General features: G+C 41.9%; 1 protein-coding gene across 2 annotated transcripts in view; it reads right to left on the bottom strand.

Annotated features, from left to right (window-relative positions):
* negr1 (neuronal growth regulator 1) overlaps positions 1-21020 on the bottom strand; it is a 167264-nt gene that overhangs the window by 24599 nt on the left and 121645 nt on the right. The window contains exons 6-7 of one of the 2 annotated variants that reach the window (XM_037769189.1): positions 20529-20677; positions 8478-8519 (exon numbers count right to left, since the gene is read on the bottom strand). In XM_037769189.1, coding sequence (XP_037625117.1) covers positions 8478-8519; positions 20529-20677 — 191 coding nt within the window. The remainder of the gene's footprint in view (positions 1-8477; positions 8520-20528; positions 20678-21020) is intronic. The other variant, XM_037769190.1, reaches the window with a different exon arrangement.

The raw sequence follows: 21020 nt of genomic DNA on the forward strand, positions 1-21020 counted from the left end.
AAAATGAAGGTCAGCATATCACCTCAAAACAAACCGTACGGGACAGGAGTCGAGGTTGGCGGTGCGGTGGCGGGAGGAGGGTGCAGAAGGGGTTTGCACGGCTCTTGATCCGGCCACCATATAACTGATAAGGCTGGTAGAAAACACACTGCCAAAAAGGATTATCTGTGGGTAGCTCAGTGTGTCTGACACCAGGCATGCTGGGTAAAGAGAGGCAGGGTTGTTTACTGTAGAGGCTCCTCGAGCAGTTAAATACTGTAGTCCAGTCCTCTAGCATTTACACCAGCAGTCTACTCAAACAAGACCCCGACTTAAGCTAATCAGCGGGAGATGTTCCATCCTATTGAATATTTCATAAGTGCAGTGTATTTATAATATCATTAGCTGAGGGTGAATCACAAACCCCGAGTATTCAGCAGTCACATTGGTGACTGTATCGTAATTGCCACTCAACTTTAGCACTTCTGGTTTGTGCAGTTTACGTTGGAAAAAAGCCCCTTTTACAATCTGGTTCTATTTGACTCTCCTAGAGCGTCAGACTGTTCATCTGCGAGGCTAAAAATGTCTGAAAAGACAACATATGGGACGCGAACCAAGTTGGAGGAACAGATGAAGATGACGTTATGTAATTGGTGATGTGTACTGATTGACGGTGACTGACTGCGCCTGCGGTGAAACAAAAGACAGACAAATCTGTTCAGCTCATTCAATCACATCCAAGGAATCCAATATCAATCTCTAAGTATCTGCGTTCTCAATGCACAATGTCAAAAATAATCCTGATGGAAATTAAGGACACATTGTGGCAGCAAAAACTTATTAGTGTGTCTTAAATCAAAGATAATATTCTTTTAGTTTTTCCTTCCGTGACTTTTGTGAATATTTTACTTTTTTCCTGGTCACCGGTTAATTCAGGATGACCCGCTATTCAGGATATCAATTACAATCAGTAACAACCAGTAGTCCATGTGGATGTGAAGCATATGTTGGAACATATGTTGTATGTGATTATAATGTAAGAACTTAGTATGCACCGCTGCAGGGCCTAAGAGCAGGAACACTCTCTCATTCTGTCAATCGTTAGTATTTTCATTTAAAAAACATGTAGTATATACATGCTTTTCTGTTTTTAGAGGAATGAGCTCTGAGTTCAACGTGTAAAATAATTCGCAGCGGATTAGAGAATATGGGCGTCAGTTTTCTCCGTTTCGCCGTCTCTGATGTCGAAGCTTTCATGTTGAAACATTACTAGAAACAGAACTTTTGTTTGATGTGACACCATATTGACAATAGCCCCACAGACAAAGTAAAGACGCAGTTTCAAACAAAAAGAAATACAGCGAATCTCAAAGTCACTTTGCCTTGCATTACAAGCCAATAGCTGATAGCAACCAATATTCAGGCTCAGCAGAGAGGCTCTTCCTCATCCACAATGGAGTGCCTCAGTTGAACTGGGCGAACATCTGAAAACTTTAATTTTAAAATGTTTAAAAATTCCCACTGAGGCCATACATGAAAAAAAATAACTGTGATAAAAAGTCCAGGAGTCATTAAATTTGGATGCACGCAGCTAAAGATGCATTATGTATTAGGGCCAAAGTTAGAAAATGATGCAACAGTGTTTTGAAAAACAGTTAGCTGCAGATTTAATCACCAAAGTAATGCATTACATGGTTTCAAAGACACACTAAATGTGTGCATGAGCTTTTTCCAGTAATAGTTAGTCTAATATTTACAAAGTGATGGCCAAGAGAGAGTATTAATTAAGAACTTAAGAGAAAAATGCCAAGTTGTTTATTTATTGAGAAGGCCTAGCGCAGTGTAATATCATCAAAATGTGCCTTAGGGTCCAACTTGTACCAACATCAGATAACAAAATAAAGAATTGAAAGAGGAAACCTAAGCTTGTTTAAAGTCCTCTTCCAAAGAAGACATTACCCCAGTTTCAGACACAAATTAGCCAGCTATCCTTTGATTAGAAGAAGCTTTACATTCTCACTATAATAATTTGGTTAACCGAACTCCCTGAGCCTTGGGGAGCTGAGTGAGTGACTTTTGAATTTCGGAGGACTTTGGAAGAATACTTAATAAGGTAGATAATCTCTTTGATGTTCTGCTCCGGACCTTGAATAAAGAAAGATATGTGACCTTCTCTCGTTCTAAATCAATCAGAAAATGGTCTTCATTAAGCTGCTGTGTGATTTTCAAAACATCTGTAAGAAATTGATTTGACTAAAATGCAGAAGAAAAAATGCAGGGCACCATTCTGGATTAAAAGTCAATAATTCTCAAAGGGGTTAAATGCGAGATTGGGAGCATTTCTATTGCCTCCGCATGGGTCTCAACATGGCGACGACTGAGCTGGCGGCTCGCAGCTAATGGTGCTTACAGTGGAAATGACTGCAAAACTGCTGACAGAGCTAACATTGTTAACCTCGGGAATCGGAGGGTGGTTGCTGCGCTCCTGCGATGGTGCCGTTGGTCGGGCCGTCGTTATCAGCTGTAACCACCGTATGAGAGCAGTGTAGAGTGTTGGCGAGTGTCGGCCATGAGCTAGCCAGTGGGGCACTCTCGCATGCTCGAAAATGTATAAAAGCGGTGTTGCCAGATCTCGCAAGAGAAACAAAAAGAAGCAACTCTCCTCCCCAAAAAAGCGACCTTACATACCTACCACAATATGAGAGAGAGAGGCGGCCACTTGATCACTTCATACACAGTATATGTATGAATTTATTTTGGATTGCATGCATTTCATTTAATTCTTGCATTGCATTGCATTTTTGCATCCATTTTTAGCTTGTAACTTAACTTTTTCTTTTGTTAACTACGCTTAAAGAAGTTGAACATTTTATTTCATTCTTGTATTTCATTTTTAGCTTGTAACTTTTGTTCTTTCTTGTCTAAAAAGATCGACATGATGTACTCGTATATCACACTTAATAAAACAGCGAATCGAATCGTCCACCGCTTGAGGGTGAATCCAATCTTCAAGTCCACTCTCCTTTTCCCAGTCTTTGTTGTACTTTTTGCCATGTTTTGCCCACTTATTACCTGACATTGTTAGCTAAACTCTATCAACCCCACGAAAATTTGTCTCACAACAACAACATTATGAGTGGCGGCGGAGGCAGTGCCGTTGAGCGACTGTCAGTCATCTGTGTATGTGTGTGCAAGAGGGAGGGGGAGGTATACGTATCCTTCAATAGGACAAACTAGAACGGTATAAAGGAGAGAGATAGGAGCAAGCCCAAATAAGCAACTACACTTTAGAAACAAGCCCAAAAAAACGCAACCTACGATGACCCATATTTGTAAGCGACTTTTCAGGAAAACAAGCCCAAAGTCTCTTATAATAAGCAGACTTGGCAACTCTGACTAAAAGCACGCTGTATAAAGCACAGAGAAGCACTGATTACAACACACACAGAGGGAGAGTGACTTCATTCTCTGCTCAGGTAGACATTAATCCTCTATATCTTTACACAGCAAATAGTTGTTTGCTGCTATATTAATGCTCTGGATATCGTATAGAGAACCTTTAAAGGTTGCTCCATCATGGATGCTCTCAAATCAAGTGCCAAGTTTTATGACCTACTCCACTATATTACCAAGACACATAAACCTTCATGGACTCATGAATCTTTTCTTCCTATCTCCCACTGCTTCATGCCGGGTTAAATAAATGCTTCACATGCCAGACTTCCAAGAAGACAGCATCAGTGTTACCTCGTCCTCCGTAATTAGTTGATTATGCCGGATAATAAAAAATATAAAAAATAATAATGCCCTATGAGAGATGAGGGCTAAGAACAGGATTAATAGGCGAGGGAAACAGTGTGTGGATCATCTTCACTTAGCTACACTCAGTCTGCCTGGATTTTGTTTATTTGGGAGTTAACATGACACATGGGAATCAGCGAGTCACACACATTATGTATAATGCATGTAGTATTCCTTGAACCAGTAGCACTGTACACTGTGCCTCGCTAAGACATGAAATTGGGCTCAGTACAGTGTTAAGAACATTGTTTTTCTACCGTCAAGTGATTTGCGGAAATGAACAGAAGTGGAAGCCTAAGGGAGCATATGCTATTATCACAGATCTACATTTCACTGGAATGACAGGGTGGCACCGAGCCAGCTGCTTTGGAGTATTGGATCAGTGCTCCATATATAGGTAAATACTTACAAACCCATATGCGAAAGATAAAACAAGCTTAAGACCTGTATTGTCAACAACATGCGGTATATTACCATTTTAAACATAAGCAGTATAAACTTTAATGGTGCAGTAGATTAAAGATTCTGTCAAGAAGCAACAACAGATGGTTTCTATTTCTGTCTGTGGTTCCCTGACAAGTGTGAATATATCTGTATGACAGTTATGAGATAAGTTAAGAAATGACAAGATGAGATAAGATGTTATTCAATTCAATTCAAATGTTAGAGGTTAAAAATAGTAGAGAAAAAAATATACAAAGTAGAATTTAATTATAAAAAGTTATATACTTTATAATATCATAGAGTAATTAAATGTCTGAAGGTTAGTGTGCAAAAATCAGTCACTATCAGTGCATGATATTCTAAAAATGTGATATATTAATCCCATTATATTAGCATAAAGATTGGAAGATTGTGTTGAAAAGTAATCAAATCTGCCTACCAGCACCACAACTTACCATTTTTACATTTCCAATTTTGTAAGGATTAAACAAATGATTAAAAACATTATAAAGGAGCTTTATATATTAAGCTATTTTGTTGAGTTGCCCTCTCGATGCAGTGTATACTGTATGTCTGGGGCTTTTATTGTGAAAGGTCAGAACGGAAGAAGTGAAGTGCTGCTGTTGACAATGTGGGAGTAATAAAAGTGTTTGCCGTTATTTTATTACCTTCATAAAGTAGAGGTGCAACGTAACCCTCGGCTAAAGCTGTTGTGGATCACCTCTCTCGAGTAACACACACACACACACACACACACACACACACACACATCAGTTGAGTAAGCGGTCCTTCAAAGTGGCCCAGGATACATTTGCGCACACACTGCTAAAAGTATGTGGCCATATGCGGCCCAGACAACCTCCGAATGCAGTCTGAGCACATGTGTGCATTCACACCTGTATTTAGAGCTGTCTGCTTGTGATCGAAACACCCAAGACACCTGTTAATCCCTGATCTGAACAGGGCCTTAATACAACTACTACTACCAACATTAACAATACAAATATTTATGAAAATAACAGGTAAAGACATATTTATGATGATGTTTATGTATTATTGTTCAACAGATGTAGAAAAAGGCCATTTTTAATAGTCATAGTCATGTTGGAGCAGTTAGATCTGTGAGCAGTGAGTGTGACAGGTCTGGCTGAGTGGGAGTGGGTTAGGTGTGGGTGTGTGGGTGTGGGGAGGGGGGTCACAGCTGGCTTAGGCTGTGGTCACAGTTGCTGTGATGGCAGTGAGCACAAGGGAACGCCTGAAGCGTAGCGTCTTGCTCTTTGGTAGGATGAGCTGGTGGCTGAATGTGCTGTCCATCTGCCACAGTTCATCATCGAGCGGGTGGGAGGGGTTATTCAGGACGCTGTTCATCACGTCCATCATCCTCCTCCTCTCTGCCACTGCCTCCAGACTGTGCAGTTCCAGCCTGACCACAGATCTGGACTTGGCATCATCGGCCTTGATGCCGCCTCCTAAACACACTAGAGCCAAGAACAGTGCACTGACCACTGCTGACTTTCAGCAGCCTGTTGCACGCACTGAAGGATCTCAGTTTCCTCATGGGAAGGGTGGTTTTGTCCGACTGGTCCAGGTTTTAGTTCATTTGGACCCCAAGGTGCCTGTACGAGCCCACCTTCTACTTTTTGGATGTGACCAAAAACCAAGATGGCGACAACCAAAAACCAAGATGATGACGGCCAAAAACCAAGATGATGACGGCCAAAAACCAATATGGCAGTGGCCAAAACGCCGAACTTGAGGCTTCAAAACGGCAGCCCACAAACAAATGGGGGACGGCACGGTGACTACGTCCACTTCTTATATACAGTCTATGGTTGATAGGAGCTTCAGGTGGCTGTTAGCGACAACTCAAGAGAAACAACTTATTGCATTGTGGTCAGTCAGTGGTGAAAATGTTTTTTTTTTTTTTTTTAAATGTGGATACAGGACGGTTTGTAATGTAGCTCCAACAGAGGCAGTTTTGTGACAAATGCAGCTTTATACAGCCTTCTCAGGGCTTGAAGAGCATTACCATTATATACAAATTTCATGTTCTGATTATCCAAGAAATCCATACAGTATTCAGTGATATAGTTGTGGTCTAGTTTCAGTCAATCAAATCCCATGTACAGCTTAATAGTTAGCCACCCTTCTGGTTAGTAAACTGTACATATAGCTTCTATAATCAAAATATCAGATGTACTGTTGGTTTTACATGTTTTAGCAAATCAACATGTCAATATCATCAATATGTAATCCATCAGACTTTTATTATACAAGTGTTACTGCTGGGTGGTAACAAGTTGGGATCATTGTGAACGCTATCCTTGTGGCAATATGATGATGTCCACAGTTGTGTCTTTGAGAGATCAGGGTATACAAGCTGAGTCAAAACAATCTGATATCTAGTATGCTAATAGGATCTAATTAACCTACACATTAACATTTTGGCCCACCTGAACTGATTCTTACTGGCGCAGCAAGGTTAGATATAAAAGCACAATGACTGATGTTGCCTATTAACGTTGTTTTCTCTACGTAATTTGAATTTTTTTTGTCATTTGCCCTTGATCAATGGGCTGAAACATGCACTGTGTGCAGCGGGGGATGAACAATTTTTCTCCACCTCACAGATCTCCTGATTTGCTTACCTTTACACACTAGAATTTCATTCCTTATTTTGGAAGCACATCTTCCCAAACTCATTCACAGGGGAAATAAAAGCAGATAATATGCTGTTAAAATTAATTATTAACCTTGATTAAACAATGGTCGGGACAAAGAGCCATTTGCGGGGATCTAAAATAATTCCCTTTGCCAAGCCACTTAGTGAGGGCGCCATCAAAAAATTACCTTCAAATACAACTTGGAACAAAACAAGAACAGTGGGTCTCTGAGTGAGTTTATCTCCACGATTGAAACCAGTGGTGTTCCTTTGGACCATGAAATTGTCATTTGTTCTGCAAGCGTTACATCAAATGAGAGTTCAGGGCCGTGCCAGGACTGTTCGTCGCTGCTGAGCTTATTTTAACTTGTTATCTGAGAGAATCTCCATGGATAATTATATTTGGCTCAGATAGACAGGTAGGGAATGCAGGCGAACACGTGCTAATCCACGGCTGTGTCTCCATGAAACGCGAGAGGGAAAAAAAACGATGGCGCCTATCCACACAGAGCTGGATGAAAAGTCGGCAAAAACGCTTAGCGGATTCATCATGCAGTATGAATCCTCACATGTGATTACGAGTAAGTACTGTAAGTGCAGGTGCATCTGAGTATGTTTGAATATTTCAGCGTGTTTTCATTTCCCTGTCTATTGTCTGTGTCTGTGCCAGTGAAAGCTTTTCAGTGTGAGTGCATGTCTGCAATGTTTCTGAACAGTATTAAGCAAAAAAAAAAAAAATAAATAATGTAACCAGTATGAGAGATTACATTCTGTGACTTGCTTAAAACCATTAGAGAGGGAGAAAAGACGACCAGGCAGAGGGGATTACTCTGGGCTGGAATGTGGAAGCGGCAGAACACAGCGAGAAAGGGAGGGGGGGGAAACAAGGGTGACATTGACAGTGTAGCACCGACAACAGCACTAGCAGGAGATCAGGTTAAAGAGGGTGGCAGAGCGCCAGCTGATTGTTCTAGAAAGAGGAAAGAACAGAGACAGAGAGGGAGAGAGAGGGATATAGGAAGATTAAGAGAGAAAGGGAGTGATAAAAGTACAAAGAAAAGCAGAGATTCCATCTTGCAAACAACAAACCAAGGGCCTTTGCCACCAACAGCTTCCTGCCTTTGATGTATACTGCATTTAGGTAGCACTGAGGAGCAGGAGAGTGGTGGTGTTTGTGGTGAGAAAGCCAGAAAGAGAAGAAGAAGAAGCCATTATGAAAAGCATCAGACCCAGAGGCCTATGGAGCAGCCACTTTGATGACGCTACTGTTTGCTCCACGTGGGGAGGGGGGGTGGCGGTGGCGGTGGCGAAGGTGGCGTTGTAATGAAAGGAAAGAGGGGCAGGGTGTTGTGATGACACAGGCTGCAGGTAAGTAGCCAGGCTGTAGAAGCCAACCCAAAATTAACCAAAAAAAACAATGCAAATCAAACAAATAAAAGGGCATACAATGAAGCTGTACACCCAGCAGGCATTGCAGCCAGCCAATTGAAATAAATCAAGATGGAGGAGGAGAGGATTTTCGGCTTAGGTTAGTGTGAGGCAGCGGACCTCTTTGCTGATTTTGGTGTACAGCATGGTGACATATACTGACCTGGGCTTGAGACAGCACTAGTGGTGGTGGGTTCAATAATTGCTACAGGGGAGGAGAGGGGGGGGGAAGGGGGAAGGGGAGGGAAAGAGGACATTCATGTATTATTAACAGAATGGAGACGTAAAATAAAAATAAAAATGCATGCAAGGACAAAAGGACAGGGGATGGAGACAAATCCTCTCCATGCATTAAGGACCGGTGTCTCTGTGGCAAGATGCAACCTCCACATGCTAATAAACAACACCCTTTATCCCCCCCGGTCGCCTCGGATTTGCACGGGTTACTGCTTAGGCAAAAAATGAGGGGAACCTTGGGGAGCTGGGGCGGCTCCAAACCCCTGAAGGGGTTTTGTGAAAAACTTTAATGAAAGTTCTGGTATGCTAAACAACGGGCCGTTTCTCCATTTTACATCCTCCTTTTTAGGTTTTATGAACCGACCGAAGAATGAGCAAAAAAAATGGGAACTTTTATGCCTCATTTCCACTGCATGGTTCAGCCCGACTCCATTCAACTCACTTTTGGTATCAAAGGCCTGTGCTATGAAGCAAATTCAACATACCCAGGGTATCTTCTCGTTATCTGGCTTAACTAACCCTAACAAAACCAATCCCGCTAAGCGGTCCTACGACGGTGGTTATCAACTCGGTAAATCATAATTCAAAAGCGGTAAGCACCCACAGCATACAGCCAGCTGTCTTTCCTGCATTTGTCAGTTTAAACTGTGTTGCTTTTATCCTGGATTATGACTGTAACTTCTTCATACGATCCATGCACCGAGCTCTGATTGGTCAGTAGGCGGTGCTTTTATACGAGTTGATCTCTTATCTGGAACAGGTTAGGTGTTCAGCATAAGTTACCATGGCGATTGACCCCGAAGAAGTGAACCACCGTCGTAGGACTGAAAACCCAGGGTTAAACCTGAAGTTACCTCGATAACCCCAACCTGCTTCGTAGTACAGGCCTCAGGTCCTTTTCTCTATTTCGTTTTCCACTGGGGATAGTAACCCCTCAATGTAGGCCGGGTCCTTAGCTGATCGTCATAGCGACGCAGCGTGAAACTGCCGTCAACTGACATCATCTTCAACGCGACACTCGCTGAATCCTTTCATTGGAAGCCAAACAAAGGGACGTCTGTTTGGTTGCCAATGAAAGGATTGTACGATTGTACCAAAAAAAGTACCAGGTACTATCCACAACCTTTTCTAATGGAAAATATAAAAGAGTTGAGTAGAGCTGTGGCGTACCATTCACTGGAAATGGGACATTAGTCGTCTTTTGATCCCTCTGTGGACGGAACTCAAGAGTCCCAATCTGATTACCTCATGAACTCATTTCAGGCTGAGCCACTGGTGGCATTTGGGAGATGGAATAATGTCACATCCGCAAATGTTCAGTCCAGTGTGTCAAACTACTGGAGCTGAGTGTGTCCACGGACGGACGGCAGCAAACACATCTTCTTTACTTTTGAAGCGCACGAGTAAAATGTCACACCAAGTAGATCTTATGCTCGGTAAAGATGTTTCTGCAGATTTTGTTATAGAAGGAACCAATGCAAAGATATTGATACCAAGGACTCAAAAATGACTTTGATTTCTGGCTTCAGAAGCTCAAAGCTAAATCCACTCTCATCAATTATTGAATGCTACTTTGGTATAAACATATAACTGCAATGTAAACATTACCGTCCATTTGATCTGTAGTTTGAGACAAATAAATAAATAGCATGGCTTTCTGTTTGGTAAACAAGCACTTAATTCGAGATAAGCCGTGACCAGCTTTGTGCAGTGACTCACTCGGGGAGCAGAATCTGGGCTGTGTGGCGAAGCAAAGCTGTTCTTTACCGCCATGAGAGCTCGACTCGACGCGACGCACCGGTTGGACTCGTCGGGTTTGTTCAGCTTTGCGTTTGTGGCACGCGAACAGTGTGATTTACACTTAAAAATATATTTACATTCCTCACAAAAAGTTCTTCCAGAAGGGTTCATGGTGGAGGAGGAGGGGCTTATCTGTCACAAGGGAAACCATGGCAGCCATGATTACACCTCAAACATACTCACACAAAAACGGAATACTACTTCATGTTGTTGCAGTGAGCTGCTGAATCTAGGCCATGCAATACGTGCAGAAGCCTACTTAGAGTCTCCGTTTGAATCCATTTTACATGGCAACTCAATATGGCCATTTCAATTGTCGTCCATGCGCCATGCTCTCAATCGGTGGCCTCTGTGTCGCCTTTCAGAGGCGCTCTAACAACTATGTCATGACTGCGTTGCCATCTCAAAGGCTACCGTTATGCCAACAACAACAAAACTTTTGCTTTCATTTGATTTCATCATTCTTTTTGAAGGGGGAAAATTGTGTAGGAATCAGTATTCGCACTTGAAATGATATGCTTTCTCCCTCGGTATATTGGTGGGGAAATGGTCGAATTTGTCTTTTCTTCCACAAATGTTTCCACTTTAAGTACTCCTGGGGGAGCCCATAATGTGAAGACAGTTCTTTTTTTATTTCTTTCTTCAAACAGGCAGGCCGGGTGGGTGCTATCCGATTAATACTTGAGCATGAATTCACCAGTGAATCATTTCGTGAGCTCTCAGACACTCGTCCGTTACTGTGGAACATATCTTTTGACATGCAATCTCTCCCCCCACCCCGTCCCACCCATAGCTCCACACTGACTTTGGGCTCTCTCTCTCATTCAGCAAAGCAACGCATCATTTCACGCACTGTACATGGCAGTCGACCTTGCACACAGCCTGCTCACTTTTGCGAGATAAAATACATTAGCTTTTTCACAGCTATTTCATTTCATGGATTCTTATTCTCTTTGTTCTCTCCAGACGGGATAATGCGAGAGATTTATAGGACATGATTTGTAGGAATCGGGTGTTCGTGTGGGGGCCTCCGCTCAGTTTAGCTCATCACAAGCATAATGAGGAGTTAATACTAAAGCTGCGATATTACCACTCAGACAGCTACTGTACTGTACTGTAAGCCCTTAACATGAGGTGTGTTTGGAGTTTTCGCAATAGTAGAGACGAGGTAGCTAATAAAAATCAAAGATCCAAAAAGAAGCGTGCAGCAAAGAGGCAAAATGTCTTGAACATTTCGATTTGTAGAGTATTTGTGCCAAAACCCAGCACCTCATGAATTACATGCACGATCAATAATATTGATCCTAATCCTATCAAACCCCGCAGACACAATATGGCCATTTTTGTGCTGTAGTGAAGTAGAAATCTTACTTAGTGCCCCTTAATGGAATAGGTAGGAAGAGGATGTTCCAAAGAAACGTCCAGTTCATCTTCACTGCTCCATTTGAGTGCATTATCAAGTCATTCTTCATGCAGGGACACATTCCTTGTGTAAACTCTTTAGCTATTCTATTTTACATCTCCCTTCTCTGGTCCCTCCGTGATGATGGAGCAGTCGGTGTTAAAGACTGTGTTAATTTGTGAGCCAGCAAATTACTTATTCCGTCTATGTCCTTTTTTAATGCCGTCCAGAGAGTGTATCATCCCGTGAGCATCCACTGGGCTCAGTCATCCAGGGATGAGCGTTCCTAGCGGTGCGTCTGGCCTCCTACAGGAGTCGGTGATGCTGGGTGGGTATAGAGTCCGTTGCCCGCTGGGCTGCAGGATGAACACTCGGCTCCAGCACCAAACATTTCCTCATCGCAGTGAGACGGGGAAATGTTAATGGCTTTTCTGATTGCCTAAATATGGTAATTCAGGCATTCAAATGGTAGGTAAATGGCGCAACACTGTAAGGGTGCTTTTGGGGAAAATAAAGGACACTGCAACCTCACCGTGTTAAATTTATTCTGCATATTTTGATACGCGACTATTTGAAAAAACACCAATGTCAAAACAATCCATTGTGTTCATCTTCAAAGTTTTACTCGAAAAACAATCAGAGAAAGGATGAATATAGCCAGGATCCAGCTGGGTTTATGACCAATGTAGACAAATAAACAGAAGAGGTAGTCATTTTACTTGGTAAAAATGTGCCTTCCATTCCCCAACATGGCTCCAGTATTATGTCCCTGCATTTTAAGCTGAAATCACACACACACACACACAAACACACATACACATTTCAGGTTTCACCTTTAGCTCCCATTTTCCTGCATCTCTGCTCCGTGACTCAGGTACAATCACACGGTGTGGGAACAAACAGCATCATCAACAACAATGGCAGATGAGGAGACATGTCGAAATGACACCTACACATGCGGTGATTGATAAGCGTGACAAACGAACACGACGTTCATTAACCAACTAGCCAGCAGTGTCTCTCTTGCTTGAGGGAGGCTGAGCGGTGACTGAGAAAGAGAAAGAGAGAGAGAGAGAGAGTAACTCTTCACCCCCCCCATCAGTCTCTTCCGATTACTGCTCGGGGAGGGGAGGAGGGGGAGAGGAGAAAGGAGGAAATGAAGGCAGAGGTATAGGCGGAGAAAATCTCCTCCAGGGCTAAGCCGAGGTGGGCTGGGGGATAAGAGCTTGACCAATTAAGCTGGAGGACTCCTCAGAAAATTGGAGTGAACAGCCTCAGTCTTTTCATCGCAGTTCACTTCCATCTCGCACATGAAATGGGAAGTTGAAATAGGGATTGCCAGTTTGGTGATTGTTATACCTCAGCTAAAATCATAAGGTGTGTGTGAGTGTGTGTGTGTGTGGTGTGTGTACGCACAAGGAGTGACTGTCAGAAACACACCTTGATGCTTTGGATGACACTAACTGTCGTTCTGAAGTAAATATCCAAACACTAAATATTAACGCATTATTTTGTATGAGAAATTGGAAACATCAATATATACCAATATGACTGATAATACGTATGCATTTTTACTATCATTGTTGTACAAACTGAGCGAGGAGATGTGCCATATCTGGCTACCATCTTTGTTTGGATTAGGAAAACAATGCACAACATGGTTAAAATGGTTAAAAATATGTTTTTATTGTGCAGTGAATAATATATATTTTTCATCCAGATGGTTTGAAGAGTCTTTGAGGATTCTGGAGATACTTTTAGAACAGCTGTAGGTATTGCTATATAACCTTGAATTTTGCACTTTCACATTAAAATAAACAGATCACTTCCATGCTGTGCTACATCTCTGTTAATGTACAAATTAGGGCTGCATGATGTTGGAAAAAACTGACATTGCAATGATTTTTTTCTGCTATATATATTGCAATATGAAAAAATACAGGGATATTCACCCTACCCTTTTGGTAGCTACATTTTAAAGTTAAATGCTTCAATCTGCTGCACTTCAAGAGCAAAATTAGCAACAACAAGAGCTAGATAATCAATTATATGCTCTTAAATTAATCATAAACACATTGGTTGTATAGATAATATGGTATATATACCCAAAAGTGAAGCCAAAAACATCTCGATCGCCGACTGGTGGCTGGCTGTTAGTTTAGGAAGCGCTTGATTTGATTTACTGCAGCGTTTTCTATGAGCAAAACATGCATTTTAAACGTCAAAATCGCAGACGATCATGTTCATTTAATTGTGGGGAGTCAAAATCGTGATTGCGATTAATATTCGATTAATTGTGCAGCCATAGAGAAACACAAACTGGGGCCAGCTCAACAGTACTATTATTTATGGGTAAAGAAAAACTAATATTAATCATTAACTAACGGTCATGTTAACAAACAATTAACGCAGAGTGTAAAGGTTTTTACACACCGGGGGAGTGATGAATAACACAACAAGAAAATGCAAAATACTCGCACGCGAATATTATTATTATTGTAAAAGGTAAGAACGGAAGGAGTGGATCTGGTCTGCGTTGCATTTGTCAACGTTGAAAGGAGTAATACAGTTTGCCGTCTTGGTTTGGACTACGGAGCCTCCGTTGTTTCATAAATATAGTATATAGGTGCAATTCAACCCGTTCCGCACAACAGGATTGTTTGATGCCTTTATTGGCGGTGCGAAGGCTCACAAAATCAACCTTGTTCCGCAAAAAAAAAGTACTTTTTCACCGTGTATTATTCCCATTCTGTGTAAAAATATTCATGTCAAAAACAACACTTTGACGAAATATATTGACGTACAAAATAATCACAGGAAAAAAACGCCCCCCCTGTGTGTAACGGCCTTTACATAGGTTTTTAATGCTCTATGTTCAATGGCAATGGCAGGCTGTTTTCATTAATGACCTGATTACCAAACATTATCACTACATTTTGTCACAGTGTGTGGAGTCGAAGCATTTTCCTGCTCCCATCTGTAACAGTTTGGGCTGTGGAAGCAGCAGGTTTCTTGCCTTCTCTGTTTGTTTAACTTCCATTCCTTTCTCCTCTACATTTCCCCATTTACTCCAAACTAAAAAAAAACTTGAATTTCAGGACACCTTTGTTTCACTTAAGAGCACAGATGCTCATGTTTAACTGTAGTCACTCATTGTTTTTTTTTACAAGAAAACCCAACTGGAATACTGCTGAGCCTGCCATAATAATTACCACACAAACATTTGCAAAGCCAGCACTAATGGTGCATAAACATGTGGACATATGAACAAAACTATATTGTACATAATAACAGACATGCTGACGGTAACATCTGGCCCCAAAAACTAACTATTGGGCTAGCTCTCCCTATTCTATGACTATAATATGCAGTGTGCCTGTCAAATAAACTCAACAGGTAAATCAACAAACAAATCAGCACATAACCGACTGTATCTGATGACTCTCTGGCATCTTTCTTAATGTAAAAAGAACAAAAGCACCGATCCAGTTCCACACTCTGCAGGTTTTGTTCCAGTGTAACTGCTTTGGTTTTGCACAACTGCTAATACAAACTGACAATTATGCTAGAATTTTCTCTGAAAGCTGATACCTTGTTAATTGCAATCACTTTTGCTGTTGTTACAGTGAAGCTATTGAGACAAAACCCGTGTATTGTGATTACATCTAACTGAACTGAAAATAAATCACAGCAGGAACTAGACCTGTGCAAGCTCTGCTTCAGTTGTAATCAATTAAATACAAATATTCCATCTGCAAATCATACAAAGAAGCACAAAAAGTCCCCCCAACCCCCCAAGTTATTTCATTGAAGCTTATTATCCAATTCAATTCATTACACCTTTGCAACTTAACAACTGTTTAGAAGTACAGACAATTGTGACAAGTGCTTTTCTACTTCATTATGTGTTCATTCACTGATAACACTGGGTATTGTGCTATTCAAAAAGCGATCAGGTAGAAAAAGCTTTGTGCACATACACACACAAACAAACACACACACACATAAACACACAGAGTACTCCAACAAGTGGTGACAAAGAGGTTGTAAACTTTCTTTCTGCGCCAAAGAACCCAGTTTGTGTTTTACCACAGCTTTAAACACACAGCTTAAAGTGGTACTTAGCTGAAAGAGATCACAATCCCTGACTAATGGTTTAACAGCACAAAAACCCACATGGTCTAACACAACTGGCAGAATTGAATCCAAACCAGGCAGCCCAACAGCACACAGTGAGGACACGGCCATCCAGCTCATTTTTTAAAAAAAATGCAGAAATTAGTCAAAAACCGACCATGTCAACATGTGCATGAAGCCAGGATGCAAATTCTGCTTTTTCATCCGTGTTTTATTTGAAACAGAAACCAAACACGCTGTCTTCCAGAGAGCTGCTTTGGATGGAAGGCAAAATGTGTTTACTTTCCCTGGGAGGAGGCTTTCCAGAGTCACAGTTCATCTCATCAGCGATAATGGCAAGCCTTTTTCCTGGACTGATTTAAAGTGACTCTGTTAAGTTAAAACAAAAAGGATTTACACCGCTGAAGGACAGAGACCTTTCAACTCCAGAATCTTGACAAGCGACTAATGAAACAGAGCCCCCGAATGCTTCGTATTTCGATTTATATTTAATCTTTTTTTTACCCCGTGGCTGTATTTCAAGAAGGCTTTTTGAATGGGGGTGACCCTCACTTGACCTTATCAACTCATGCACAGTCACAGCGTAATGGAAACATCCAAAGAAACTGCTGCATACATACTCAATTCCTTCACCGCAAACCACCCACATTGTGTTCCCACTTAAAATTCACCTCAATGTATGATGCTCTATCAAATATGCATGCCCCTTTCCCCCTTCCCATCTTGTTCATCAATAGCTATCGACTGGTTCTAAAATAGCAATCCAAAGTCACCCGTGGTGAAACCCAACCTCTGGGTTTTGTTATTTGCGTCGATGTACCGGCGAGAGTGCGCTGCGACGATTGCTTGCCATTTCTCATTAAGAGCGACAGCAGAATTGGCCTCTCCTCCATAAGTGGAGATCATGAGAGAGAGAAAGGGAGGGAGAGGAGACGCTGTGTGTGCGAGAAAGAGGATGATAGAGAGGAAGAATGAGAGACAAGGGGGGGGGAGAGAGGACAAAAGAATGAGATAGTGAGATAAGAGAATCAGAGAGACAAAGCCATGATAGAAGCGCAGACAAAGAGATAAAGAGAGGGAATGGAAGAGAGGGAAGTTGGGGGTGGCAGCACAGGAAGCTGCCTCCTCTGACTATTCTGAGGGTTTTCTTTGCCGCTCTGCCTTTGAGGCCTCGCTAGTGTCACATTAAGATCATCCATTTGAGGATCTGAGACAAGCCTTTGATGTTTTTTTTTGTGCATACACAAACAGGAGAGTGGAGTGCTCCTTTGACAATTGCCAACTCTACAGAAATATCTTTTTGTATTCTGAGTCTCTGGCCTGCTAGGGACAACGCCATCATCAGAGAGGTGCAGCGCAAACCGGTGAATAATTTAATTCACCTGTTCATATTTCATCGCTGAATACATTAAATGGATTTTTTTTTCTTTTTCCGCCCATACTCGCTCTAAAACGTTGAGGAAAAAAATGTTCCCCAACCTCTTGCCTGTTTTTGCTGGATGTGCAGGTGGACAAAATAACTGAAATTCCTAACAGCGTAGGCTTAGAAAAAAGTGTAGTGCTCTTGAACAAGTTTGTGAATGTGTGTAGACGGATACTGCAACATTTTTCGAGATGGAAAAGTGTCTTGCTCTTTCAACAAAGAAAGTGGTTGAAAGCCACTTCCCATAGAGATTCAAAGATGAGTACACGCTGTGGACTACAGACTGTGTACTCAGAATGTGTTTAAAAATGAGTGTGGGAACACCAGGATCCAAAAAGCTTTGTACTCCTTGTCCGTTGATTGACCTGATGACAGACCCTGGCTGTTAAGCACTACAGTGGGAATAAGTCAGGGGGCGGGGCACTTCTCAGTGTGCGACCCGAAGCACTCTACCTAACTGTTATAACTCATTGTAGTTTGTTTTTTAACATCTTGAGTGTGTAGAGTTTATGTCAGAGACCCAGTACGTGGGTTACGGCGTCGTTCACACAGCTCTTTGCACTTTTATGCGTGATAATAATGTAATGTGCAATGTATTGGAATGTTTTTTTTTATTATTTACTTATTTATTCTATTAATATGTGACTTTTTATTCTTCGCCTGGTCCTCGTGGGAGTCAGTATTCACGGGGCCACACGAGGTACCAGAGTGCATCTCTGCCCATGTACTGATTTATTTATTAATTTATTTAATCATTGTCTCTGACATAAAGCTGATTGCTGCTTTCTGAAAGTTTGTGTATGGTCTGGGTAGATTGTAAAACTGAATTGCCCTTCTGGGATAAATAAAGTTGTCTGAATCTGAATAAGCCTTAGGACATTTTTAAGGTGATTTATCTTTTTTTGATAATTTCTTTCCATAAGTTTTGAGCATCTCTGGCATAATGGGCCGATTACTGAATACTTTAATAATCAAGAACTTCAATCAGCCATTGAAATCACCACTTAGTCCTATAATATACTGATGACGTGTCCCGGCCGGTGTATAGTCAGTGGACCTTATGACTATGATAAGTTGGCTGCCTATATTATGTAGAATAGAATAGAATTCCTTTATTGTCATTGCACAGAGTACAATGAAATTACAACGATATTATTAAGTGCAACTCTAAAACTAAAGTGTTTTCAGCAGTTGGTAACAGTAGTTCAGTACCCGTTTGGAGCGCGTGCTCATCCGGAACAGGCCGATTTCTTGGCCCCCACAAGTTTTGCTTGCAGTGTTGTCGAGAACCACGGTATCGATGCTTGCACCGACTAAGTGTGAAGTTGTTTGGACGAACGGATCTTGAGATATGCAAAGGGCAGTCATACATATACAGACAGATAGAGAATACTTCCTTTATAGTTAGATGATGCTGCTACAGCGCCTCCTATTGGCCAAATGGAACCAAATTTGCCTTGATCACTCAGACATCTTATCTACACATGTCCACCAAATCTGGTCCCAATAGCACAAAGCATTCAGGAGATATGACATTTTTTTTGTAATATAAGCCCTGGGCTAACTCTGAGGGCCATCAAAGCTGTATGGAACATCCGAACGTTCAGAGATGTTCTGTACCAAATTTGGTGACGATTGCTCAAAATATATAAGAGGAGTAGCAAATAAATCAGATTTGGACAAAATTCAAAATGGGAGAAAATCAGTCTAAATGCAAAAGGGCGTTGCTTATATGGATAGATTCGTCTGGACCCACAAAACAAAATCCAGGGAAAGGTGAATTTTGTTTCTGAGACTTACGGTTCAAAAGTTACAGGCCAAAATGTAAAACTCATTGTTATAGCGCCACCATCTGGCCGAATTTCACCGCATTCGACACTGCACTTCCTTGGGTCCTGAACAATACACCCGCCAAGCGTGTAGTAGATCAGATGAGCGGTTCAAGATATACGAATAACACAAAGAGGGACGGACAGACAGACAGAGATTCCTTGCTTTAGAGTTAGATGTACTATTCCTTGGAGGCTTTGTAAACTCAAACCCATCTGAAAAGATTGAAAGACGGTTTCACTACACCACACAACCTGTCCCAGTGCTCATGGGTCATCAGGATCAGGATCTCCTCATACAATGGCATGTGGCTTTGTGTGATGGCTTTGTATTCAGGCTTTGTTAATCTCACAATGTACAGTTTTTTTGGGCTGTGACACAGAAGTTTTCATCCAGTTTGGTTTTTCTCCCTTTTTTTTTCTCCACAACGACCAATTCCCATTGTACTGCAGTTGTTATGACTGCCTCCTCTACTGTTGGCAGCAACGTGCTTCCTCAAATACATATGAAGTCCTCACAAGGAGGGTAGAAATGCGGACAGAGGCTCACACTATCACCCCAAGATCTCACCCCCTCTTTGCAGACACCCTGACCAACTAGAAGAAGTTGCTAGTGCGGTGACATGGACATTATCTCTCACTGGCTTCCAACCAACGAACGCACCACCAAGCTGGAGTTCCCGCTGCCCGGGGACTGAACTTGGGTTTCTGCCATGATGTGCCAGTGTATTGTGGAAACTTTTGCTATCTTGGTTTCGGGGTGTTTAGCAAACAATCTGGGTTTTTTTCCAGTTCCTGAATTTATTCAGAATGCTTTCCTAACTGCAGTCTATCACTGATGCACCAGCAGTTTGGCCTCTGATTAGTTGGCTGCTTTGGCTCTCTGTTAGATGCCTGTTGGCGTGTTGAAAACTATGTACAGTCTGACTCTCAGACCTCTTTAAAATCTGAGTCATACTTGCTACTTGGCATTCAACTTAGCACGGCTGACCTGTGTAGCCGCCTTTGTAATTGTGATGCTGTTACCTCAAAGCTAAATTTCTTTTTCAGGTGGTGTTTTTTTTTTCCAGTAGCTACACATGCAGATGTAGACTTTGAAACAACAACACACACCCACCCACACACACACACAAACTTTACAACCATAATAGACGATCAACATTCACAAAACTGATGACTAGGAAATAAGAAACCACGTCTATTGGTGATGTGTGGGCACCCAGTTGCAGCACTGGGTTTAACTTAAGCTTTTTTTTATCCTGTATCAAGAATGCTGCAGCAAAACTAAAAACACTTCCAAACCCCCACCGACATCCACAACACTCTTCCAGCCCTCTCACTCTCCAACACTCCAGTTAGCAACAAGCAGATAGAGTGACAACTTACGAATGAGAGGCACACTGGCATTAGCCGTCCCTAGCTTGTTGGAGGCGACACATGTGTAGTTCCCGTAACGATCCTCTGTCATGTTGGTCACTGTGAGGACTGATCTGGAGCTGAGGCTCTTGATGTCGATGCCTTGACCCTTGATAATCCTGAAAACAGAACACAATCACAACAAATGAAGCTGTTATTTCTCACCCACACACCCAGGTGTCAAGGACGGAACAAATGTTTGTCATCCTTTAGTGGATCTTTAGATTGTACAGTACTTCATCACCCTCTTCAACAGATCTATTTATCCCTTGGTCTGTCACGTCCGCCTCGGAGAGACGCTTTGAAGGACTGAGGGGGGGAGAGAAATGACCCAGAGATGAACCAGCTGGGTGCCACTTGACACGTTGTTCATCGTTGTGTTGCAGGTGCACGGGGATTACAATAAATCCTATTGCAGTAGTGCCTTCCATCTGTGCTGCGAAAATGACAAATGTTTAATTG

The sequence above is a fragment of the Sebastes umbrosus genome, chromosome 5 (genome assembly GCF_015220745.1).
Source record: "Sebastes umbrosus isolate fSebUmb1 chromosome 5, fSebUmb1.pri, whole genome shotgun sequence".
NCBI lineage: Eukaryota > Metazoa > Chordata > Actinopteri > Perciformes > Sebastidae > Sebastes > Sebastes umbrosus.